The sequence below is a fragment of the Lonchura striata genome, chromosome 14 (assembly GCF_046129695.1).
Source record: "Lonchura striata isolate bLonStr1 chromosome 14, bLonStr1.mat, whole genome shotgun sequence".
NCBI classification, from domain to species: Eukaryota; Metazoa; Chordata; class Aves; order Passeriformes; family Estrildidae; genus Lonchura; species Lonchura striata.
This window is the reverse complement of record NC_134616.1, coordinates 5,040,615-5,051,405: the sequence shown is the minus strand read 5'-3', so window position 1 is coordinate 5,051,405 and position 10,791 is coordinate 5,040,615. Positions and strand designations below refer to the sequence as shown.

Sequence of the window (10,791 nt, the reverse complement as noted above, 5' to 3'; positions counted from 1 at the left end):
CAGTCATTTCTGTGGGATCCAGCAAAGCAAAGCCTCAGGTGCCCTCTGCTGGCTCTCGAACGACTGAACAGAAATGTTAAAATTGAAGATTTGAAAGCCAAACCCAATCCCAAATTCCAACCCGCACCACCTCCTTGCCAGTTTTCCAGTGGTCCCTTGTTCTGTGTGTAAGGGCAGAAAACCCTCAGAGATGTTTAAGCACGGGAGTCTCTCAGTATCAGACTAAACATATTTAAACACCCCATAAAATTAGTTTATCTTGTTACACTTAATATTAATTACTCCTCGATTGTCCCAAATCTCTCTCCGTAGTACCCTCTTTATTTTCATCTTGTTTTCTCCCCACAAAGATTGAATTTTCTGGATGCCTTCCCAAAGGAAAGACATCCCATCTGCTTGTCCATCCATATACAGAGACCTGTAGCAGCCACACAACCTGGACACACACCCAGAATGAGTTGTCTGTACAATTTTATTTTCCACCTGCAGTTACATTTACAAACTGTCCCATACAAGTAAAGCAGTTTTCAAAGTGAACTCAACCAGAGCTACAAAAAATATTCTCTTCTCTATACATGGCACCAGCTTCAGAATTTATGTCTATACACAACTGCTGATTATGTTTAACAAAATTTCACTATTTTTTGGCTCCAAGGATCTCCACAAAGGCAACTTTGTAAGTTTTATCCCGTTGCAATCATGACATTAAAGTTCTTGTTTTTGTTTTGCTTCCCTCTCCTTTCATCTGAAGCTTTGCATGTCTTTGTTTTGGATTCTCATGAAGACAAAGCTACCACAAAGAATTTTAGAAATAGAGGATAAAAATGCTGAGCAAAACCATCCAGCAACATTTCAAGCAATGTTTCACTTTAGATGTGCCTGCTCATCAGCAGAAATATTGACATTTTTACTGGCAATAAGGTTCCAGAAAAACACAAACAAGTGATTTAACATGAAATGAACTTTACAGTCAACTTACAGAGACAAAACAAGGTAGGAGTGAGGAGCCAGGGCTGCTCAGGGAAGAGAAATGTTTTGAGGAGCGTGAAGGGAGGAAGAATGAAACTCAAATATTGCTTTAAGAGTAACTTTTAGATTTAAGCATTTCCAAATGCCATGAGAAAAATGTATGTATTTAAAATGTCAACCTTTCTGGATGCAGCTCCCAGCCAGGAGTGAAAGCATTTCCCCAGGAGAGGGCAGGAGTTCTGTGCACAGGAGCTGCCAGTCCCAAACCCTGGCACAGCTGAAATACACAGCAGCTCCTGGAGTGGAGTCAACAGGGCAGAAATTCCCTGTCTCAAACACCTATTTCTGCCTAAGCCTCTTTGCACCACAGACATAACCTTAATTATATCAGTCAAACCTTTGTATTTGTTAATTCCTTTCAAGGGACAACACTGGAAATCTGCGCTGGTTCTGGAGTTCACCAGCCTGGGATAAGATCAAAACTCCACAACAATCAATAAAATAATGAAGCTTATTTAACCTTTCTGTTGCAGCAACCTCAGTCCCAGTCTATTTTTAAATCCCTCCAAGGCTCACAGCAAGGCAACAGACTGGGAAAATCAACCATGTGGGAGCTCAGAACTGCTGTCTGACCCTCAACTAATTCCAGAATGGCCCAAACCAGTCTAACAGCAGCATCATTTTTAACACTAGAAGCCAGACACAGTAGCTGGAGCTGTCTGCTTTCAGACACTGAATCCTCAGCAGTTCATGGACAGCTCTGAGTAAACTCTGGCGTGGAGTGATTCCACAGCAGGAAGCTTCCAGCACTCCCATGATATGAAGTAACTGAATATTAAAAAGCTGAAGGAAGTCCAGCAAGGCAAAGGCACACACACAGTCACCCCAGCTGGGTAACTGGGTTGCATAGATACACCATGACCTTGGTTACAATGTTCAGAGCAGCCAGGGAAGAAAATGCAGGGAAAAGTTCCTTTCTAGGATGTTTTATTAATCATTGGAAGGAATCATAGCCAAAACTACAGCTGTCAGTACGTGGTTTTTAAACACCTTCCAACTTCTCCTGTTTACAGGAGGAACACTCAGTGTGTTTACATATATTTTAAATGTCACTTTCTAACAAGTGAAAAGATCCCGTTTTAAACTCATGGTTTTAGTTCAGCTGCCAGTGCGAGAGAATCCCACAACAATTCAGCTTGTTTTGTCTATCTTACTTTCCTTATTTTTGCAGTAACCTTGATTACTTCAGTACATAACATCCTGCTCAACCCTTGGAGTGAGTTGGGTAACATATTCAAAATAACATCTGAAACTGCCCTGAAATGTTTCATTGTTTTTACCCATTTTCACTGAAAAATCCTGCTTCAATAAAAAACTGAGTTTTTACTTTTTTCTTAAATAACTCCCTAACATTGGAAAACCCAAGTGGCCCTGAACACTAGGCATGTAAGAACCAATTCCAAGCCTGGTGCTCCACACCTTCCCTCACCCCTACAAAGACAAAAAATAAAAATGAGCCAAAAAAAATCAGGAAGAGAATTTGAACATCACTGTTTATCACAACACATCACAAGTGGACTCGGTACAAATTTCTACAACCATTTCTTATTTTACAACTGCAACAAGAGTTTGAAGCTACTGAGAGCAGCCAGACTCTCTTACTATGCAGAAATATACAGGAATTGCTAATATTAGCTCCTCCATACAACCAGAATATTAAAAACAATGGGATGTTATTTGCAGAGAGCAACAGATCTGGCAAAGAGTCCAAAAATACACTTTATTCTTCCTGTGCTGAAGTGATGCCACCATACAAGTCCCCATTTATACGAAATCAGCTTTTGGTAACTCATTTTTTAACTAAACTGTTAATTTCAGCACATTTATCCTAAATTTTAAAGACTAAAAAACTCAAAGTCCACTTATTTGTTTCAACAAGTGCATTTCCCAGGAGATCCACGCTGTCCATCCCTGCATGTTCCAGGAGTTTGGCTCTGTGAGAAAATGATCTACAATTGTCTGAACTGATCCATCAGTTCTCCAACCAGAAACAGTTCTCATAATTTAAAAAAAAAACACTTCATAATTTAAAATATATCTGACACTCTGCTTTGCTTGGAACTAGAATGTACCACCATTAGTAGCTGACTTAGAACATCAACTTGAATTTGTGAAAAAAGCTTGCAAAAAATAGATCAACTTCCAAATGTACAGAAAAGGACATTAGAGCTGATATTTTTGGGTCACTTAATGTATTTCAGAAAGAGAAGCAAGCTGAGAGTGAAGTACCCTATATTACAAGTATTCAAACACCTAAGCTGGACTGCTTTACACCTCGAGTGTAGTGCAGGGTTAGTTCCAGACAGGGAATTTGGAAGCAGGTCCAAAGAACTGCAGCTCTGTTCAGTTAGACTTGATCACGTAGGCGGGCCAGTCTCTGTGACAACTCATCCTGCACAGTTGGAAAATAAAAAGGGAAAATCAACCATCAGCAACAGGAAAAGCAACTTTTGCCATCTCGTGTTTAGATGATGAGAAATTCTCTCATGGCTTAACAAGATTTGCTTAAGACCTCAAGCGTGGCTGTGAGGAAAGAGTTTCAGAACACAAAATTAAGCAGGGGAAGAATTTTTTCAGAGAATGTGGAATATTTGATAGGACAAGGGGGCTGAAATCCTTCCCTGTGAGGGTGGGGAGGCCCTGGCACAGGGTGCCCAGAGAAGCTGTGGCTGCCCCATCCCTGGGAGTGTCCAAAGCCAGGCTGGAAGGGGCTTGGAGCAACCTGGGATAGGGAAGGGTGTCCCTGCCCATGGCAGGGGTGGCACTGGATGAGTTTTAAGGTCCCTTCCCTTTAACGTTCATCAAGTGTATTGTTAAAATTACTTTGATAACAAGACTTTTAACCACACAGTTTCCTTGGAATAGCTGAAATACAATTTAGCAATTTAGCATATTGTTTTGACTGAGTGAAGCATTAATTCGTACATCCCATTTCTCCAGAAAACATCAACCTCACTGAAATTCAACATTTACCTGTTCTGCTGAGGCCACGCTTGTACCAACAGAACCTGTCTGTCCTTGAGGTAGTTCCATGTTCAGATCAAGGCTAACAGGAGAAAACAGAGCAAACACCAAGTCAGGCACAGGTGGATCAAGGGGGAAGCACAATAATTGACAGCAGAGGAATAGTGAGACAGCACATCCTGAACACCCCAGAGTTACCCATGCTGGTGAGTAATTTTGACTCACAACCAGGACAAGTCAGGTATGTCCAGAGGTAAAAAGAAAATTGAGTTTTTTCTCTGCTTCCAAGAGACAGCTTATAAAACAAGGGTATTTGACCTTAGATACAATCAGCAAGGGTTGTGGGAACCAAGATTTATTCTAAAGGAATAGAAATTTCACCTACCCTGCTTCATCTGCCATTTCCTGCAGGAGCATGTCCACTTGGTTCTAAAGGAAAACAAAATGGATTGTTGCATTTGGAGTTTCTGACAAACCTCTTATTAGATTTTCTGAGGACAGGAATTATTTTAGCAAAACTGATTTAAAGGTAAATGCCTTCAGCAGAATAGTTTTGGGCTTAATCACTATGAGGTATGAACTCAAAAGTAAGGAGCAGAGGTGTTCAGCAGTTAAAATTACATTAATTGAACTCTGCCTTGTAAATAATGCTTCTACAGAATTCAACTTACCTGTAAAAAACCCCAAACATACACCTGAGTGTTTCAAGTGCTGTTCTTGAACAGTTTAGACACATAATTTAAGATCACCTTGCTAAAATATATTTTATCATTCTTACTTGTGGCGTTGTTAATGTTGTAGTGTTGCTCATTGTGTCTTCCATCTGTTGTGTCTGAACATCCAGTGTCTCAAACTGATGCTCAAATTTGTCCATTAGTGCAGATATCTATGAAAAATACGAATCAAATCACTTATCTTCAGATAACAGTAAAAATACATCTCAACTGGAAAACTGTCAAGTGAATTTCCCTTTTTAAAACTTGTGCCTTTGGCTTTTGATGTCAGCTCCAAGAAATTTAAGTCTATTTACCTTTTCCAAGTTCATGCTCTTCAAGGTGGCATCCATAGACTTCACCACCCCCGCCATTGACTTTGTAACCTGAAACAAGGGGAAGGAAATCATTACAAGGTAAAAAAGAGAAATTTAGGAACAAATTCTTCCCTGTGAGGGTGGTGACGCCCTGGCACAGGGTGCCCAGAGCAGCTGTGGCTTCCCCTGGATCCCTGGAAGTGCCCAAGGCCAGGCTGGACGGGGCTTGGTGCAACTTGGGATAGTGGAAGGTGTCCCTGCCCAAGGCAAAGGGTGGCACTGGATGGGTTTTAAGGTCCCTTCCCACCCAAATTATTCTGGCATTCTGACATTTCTTACTCAGGTCTCTTATCTCTGTCCACAAAGCATTGACAGTACCAAATAGGAGGGAACATCCTATTGCCATCTGGAATGTCATATTTTAAATAACTCCTACAATTCCCAGCTCTAGAAATTAATTCAGCCACTGAAATACACATTCTGAGGCACAAGTCACTAAAAATGAGCTTTCTATGGCATTCATTTCTGTAGATTTGAGACCTGCCTCTGTTAAGGGATACACTTGGTCCACAGGTCACAAGAAACTTTGAAGGTGAAGACCAGTAAATTAGTTTATCTTAAAGAACTGTCTATTAGACTCACAACTTCTACCTCATGACTTTACTTTGAAGGGGAGCAGTATCTTCGTGCAATAATCCAAAGAGCAGCAGCCAGAGGAACTCCAGCAGCCGATTTACTCTTGGCTACACCTAAAACCGAAAGTGAAAGTTCCCAGCTCCTTGCAGCCGGGATGAAGCCACTGCAGAGAAGATGAGAGGTCTCCTCCTTGCCCCTGCAGGATGGGGAGGGCCTCACCTTGCCCATGGTGACAGCAGTCTGGACTCTGGCTGCCACGGCGTCCACGCGGGCGCTCATGCGCAGGAAGTTGATGGCCTGGTTCTTCTGGCGGATGGCGTTCTCCGCGTGGATCCGCGCCACCTCCATGTTCCCCTTCTGGATGGCCTTGGCAAAGAGGGAGAGACAAAAAGAAAAGCCTTTTACCCTTCCCAGCTCTTGTACACAGGACTCCTGTGTAGTCTGTTTTGGCTTTGAAAGAAGCATTGATTAGTCACTATGTATTTTTCTATTAAAGAAGTAAATAAATCACTCCCTCTTGCCACAATAGATCCCAAATATTTCCAAGATGAGAACACCTAACTTTTTTCCAAGGGAGGCATTGGAAAGAATGCACTTCAAATAGGCAGTTTTGCAGAGCTGCAGAAACACAATTTCTGTTCCTGAAAACAGTTTCAGTCTCACTATACAAACACAGGCACAGGTGGTACAGCTGTATCTCATGGGCAAAAACACATCAAATCAACTCAGTCTCTCTCTTCACTACTTCAAGGACTCAGAAGCTGTTTTGAAGTTCCTCTCCACAAGCCCATTTAATACAAGCTGACAAACATGAAGTGGTTTTAACTCTGAGAACAAAGTCTCTACCAAAGCACATACAAGACAATCCTCTAAGGAAGCAAATGCCACGAGCCATCCACGAGGATGCACAGCGATTTATCCTCATTTATCCTTTATTAATAAACACAGGAACATTTATAGTTACATATTTTAAATCACAAACATTTACCACATTATTATCAGCATGCACACCAAGGAAATAACAAAACACCAGATGTCTTCCTGCCCTAACAAGCAACCAACAGATCTAAAAATTTGGTTCAGACTTACCTTCTTAATTTTAGCTTTCTCAGCCTTTTCTTCTTTGTCGCATTTTTTGGAGTTCCTGTTGAGCTCCTTTGCAGCAAACTTCAAATTAAACAGGTGTTCTGCAGTGCAAGTTAAGGGACCAACCCTATTTCAGAGTGATAAATCCAACCACCAAACACCCCCCAAGAGGAACTGAGAGTGGTTCTCTGCCAGTTACTTTCAGTCCCACACCTGAAGCCTGTGACTCCCAGTGAAATGATGTGGTTTCCTGACCTGCCTGGAACCCCCCCAATCCAAAAAAACCCCAAAGTCACTGAAGAACACAACAAATGAACTGTGTAACAGCAAACTGGCTCAGCCAGCTACAACCCAGTAAGATCATGGATTTAAATTGTTCATCCAGCTCCTTCCCAGCCCTGGATCATGTGAATGATCCCAGGATCCCCAGCAGCTCTGTCATCTGACTTTTGGGCAGAGAGTACTTCAGTCAGGAAGAGAAATTTTAAAAACAAAAGTTCAACTGCTTAAACAGAAAGCTCCAAGAAAACAGTAAGACAAGCCTTCAGAGTGATTTGGAATGACTGCACTAAATTATTACTGACAGAGAATAGAGTGGGCGCTGTAAAAATAACAATCAAAACCATTCTCTTAAAATATTGTTGATGAAAGCTTCCAAATAATATCAGTCTTTCTCAAACAACATGTAAGTAAAAAGCCTTGTAGGTTTATTTCCTGCCACCTGTGATATCCCAAGAGGAAGCTGTAGCAGGTATTAAGATGATTAACAATTAAGTGGAAGCACAAAGCTAAACATTACAAGTACTTAAGATTTCTTCAATATTTCAAGCACATAAATTATTCCAGAGCTGATTTCTGTTTTAAAGTCCAGCCATTCCTCTTACTCTGACAGCAACCTGGAAACATGAGGAATGTCTTTTGTTATCCTATAAACATCACAAACAGGCTACAAACAGGTACCAACATGACTTTGCATTCAGGATATCTATTAATGTAGGTACCAGAACCAGAGCAGTTTATTTTGAAATAACTTCCTCAGTTACTCAGCTAAGGAATTTACCTGACATTTAACCAGCTCACCTATTCCTGTTCCTCCCTTCAAGTGTCTTTCTCAACACGCCACAAACCCAGTGGAACCCAACTTCCACCTCAGTTTGTGACTCACAGTCAGCTGCTCCAGCAATCCTGTCCGTCCCTTCCAGGACAGCCAGCAATGCCTGCACATTCCAAGCACACTGAGACCACTGGAATCCACGCTGAGACCTCTGGGCTCTGTAAGAGTTTTCTGTCCCTGTGTGTGAAGATGGTTTTATACAGCAAGAAAAGTTTCAGTCAGCCCACACAGAGCTCTGAGTGTAAATTCTTTCCATAAGCAGGAAGCACAGCTGACGTGGTGGCTGTTTGGGGCACAGCCCCGCTGACATCACTCCAGTTTACACACATGTATGCTGTCCCTGCTGTCCCATGTATACTATTTTTAGTATAAATTGTGGTTTCTGCCTCAGGAACTGGGCTGTCTCGCCATCCACCACAGCCCTGCCTCCTCCTCCTCACTCCTAGCCCAGACTGCCTCAGCACACCTTGGGAAGAGACAGCGAACTTCCCACTCACTTCCTTGTCCCTCCAGCGGGGTGAGACCACAGAATCATGGAATAACTGAGGTTATGAGGGACCTCTGGAGATCACCCACTCCATCCCCCCGGCCCTGGCAGGGTCACCTGGAGCAGGTGACACAGGAACGTGTCCAGGTGGGTTTGGGATTTCCCCAAACAAAGACTCCACACTCCCATGGCAGCTGTTCCAGTGCTCTGACCCCTCCACGGAAAGAAGTTCTTCCTCGTGCCGAGATGAACTCTTGGTTTTTAGTTTATGCCCACTGCTCACCCTGGTGCTGGGCAGCACCGAACACTGCCTGGCACCATCCTCTGACACCCCCTGGAGATACTGTGTGAAATATCAGATCCCTTCTCGCTTTTCTCGTCTTTAGAAGCGAATGACGAGCTTGAGAGCTCTCAGCCCCTGCCCGTGTCACAGCCAGCCCTCCCGCTGCTGCCCCTCGGGCCCGGCCGTGAGGGGGGTTCGCTTCCTCGGGCCCGGCCATGAAGGGAGTTCCCCTCCTCGGGCCCGGCCGTGAGGGGGGTTCCCCTCCCCCGGGCCCCGCCGTGAGGGGGGTTCCCCTCCTCGGGCCCGGCCATGAGGGGGGTTCGGCTCCTCGGGCCCGGCCGTGAGGGGGGTTCCCCTCCTCGGGCCCGGCCGTGAGGGGGGTTCCCCTCCTCGGGCCCGGCCGTGAGGGGGATTCGCTTCCTCGGGTCCGGCCATGAGGGGGGTTCCCCTCCTCGGGCCCGGCCGTGAGGGGAGTTCGGCTCCTCGGGCCCCGCCGTGAGGGGGGTTCGCCTCCTCGGGCCCGGCCATGAAGGGAGTGAGTTCCCCTCCTCGGGGGCTCCTCCCGGCGGGGAGGCCTCGCTCGCCGCCGCCGCCGCCCGCGGCCCGGCCCGCCCGCCGCCCCGCCCGAGGATACTCTCCATGTTGGACATGCTGGCGGCTCCGGACCGGGCTGGGGCAGCGCTGGGCCCGCGGCGGCGGCTCCGGCGGCTCCGGGTTCCGGCCCCGTGACGAGCCGGGGCGGGGCCGCGCCTGCGGCTCCGGGCTGGGAGGCACCGGCAGCCGCATCCCGGCCTCCCCGCTGAGGGCAGGGGCGCATCCGCAGGCTGGGTGATGGAGATCCCGGCCAGCCTGGCTTTGGACGTTTCCGGGGATGCGAAATCTGTGCCAGGGCCTCACCGCCCTCACAGAGAGGAATTTCCTCCTAATAGTTGTGAAAAATGCGTATTTTATGATTGGCTTTTCGCAAATGTTACAATGAGTATATGTGTAATGTTAGAAAGTTATGCTGCATTAATTTTACGCTCTACCTCTCTCAGCGCCTAAATTATCAGGCTAGCCCAGAGATGCGAGGCCTTGAGGGGAGGAACACCAGGAGATGGGCGAAGATTCAAAAGAGGCTCTCACCCCGATGTGGTTGTCCAACTTCTTTATTCCATGAGATCCGGGGGGAAAAGAGAGTGAACAGCAAAGGTTCTGGACAGGGAGGGCTTGTCTGGCTCTCCCCAGCCCCCTTAGAGCAGGAAGGAGGGGACACTCTGATCAGTCACAGGAGACCCTGGAAACAGGGAAAAGCACAGCCCGAGCGCACTGCAACATTAATTCTCTTAAGTAGTGTGTTAAATATAGTTTTAAGTTCCAACATAATGTTAAAATAGAGACTATGTATGTGGGGGAAGTTTTTTTTTTTTTTAAGGAATGAGATACTCGCTTCGAGGAACACCTAAATCTTCCAGAGAAAAGGAATTTATGGTTTTCTTATCAGAAGAAGCTAATTTCTTCAGGCCTTGCTCAGACTCAAAGACACCTTGGGGATTAAAGGAGGCAGTTACATACAACAGACAGAGTTTCTTGTTTTGAATAGAATGTATGCATTACCATGAAGGATATGTGAATATGCAACAGGCTATTGCTTTTAAGACCTTTGTTCACAAGGTATACTTTTCGTGACTTAGTGTACAAGAGCATCCAGACGTCCGTAATTCTTTGCTTTTTATTGTCTTGTAATTTTCCTAACTCCAAACTTTATTACTCTAATTGTATTACTATTTTTATGACCATTTTATTATTATTAAACTTTTCAAATTTTAAAAACCAAGTGATTGGCGTTTTTCACATAGTCAATCTAAATCACAGGATATCCTGATTTGGAAGGGATCCACAAAGATCATCAGTCCAGCTCCTGGCCCTGCACAGACACCCCAACAATGCGACCCTGTGCGTCCCTAGGAGCGTTGTCCCAACACTCCTGGAGCTCTGGCAGCCTTGGGGCCATGCCCTGGGAGCCTGGGCAATGCCCGACACCCTCTGGGGAAAAAAACCTTTTCTGATCTCCAGCCTGACCCTGGCACAGCTCCAGCCGTTCCCTGTCTCCTGTCCCTGTCACCACAGAGAGCAGCGCCTGCCCCTCTGCTTTCCCTCACTACAGAGTTGTAACTTCGCTG

The 10,791-nt window shown here is 45.1% G+C and overlaps 1 protein-coding gene across 1 annotated transcript; it reads right to left on the bottom strand.

Moving 5' to 3' along the window:
• Positions 1–454: 454 nt before the first annotated feature.
• On the bottom strand, positions 455–9,367 carry CHMP1B (charged multivesicular body protein 1B). The gene is made up of 8 exons (XM_021537735.2): positions 9,264–9,367; positions 6,749–6,846; positions 5,879–6,025; positions 5,024–5,092; positions 4,772–4,879; positions 4,379–4,422; positions 4,003–4,075; positions 455–3,421 (listed from the first exon to the last, which is right to left on the bottom strand). Exons 1-8 carry the CDS (start codon positions 9,277–9,279, stop codon positions 3,377–3,379), a joined length of 600 nt encoding a protein of 199 aa, XP_021393410.2. The 5' UTR covers positions 9,280–9,367; the 3' UTR covers positions 455–3,376.
• Between the last annotated feature and the right edge of the window lie 1,424 nt (positions 9,368–10,791).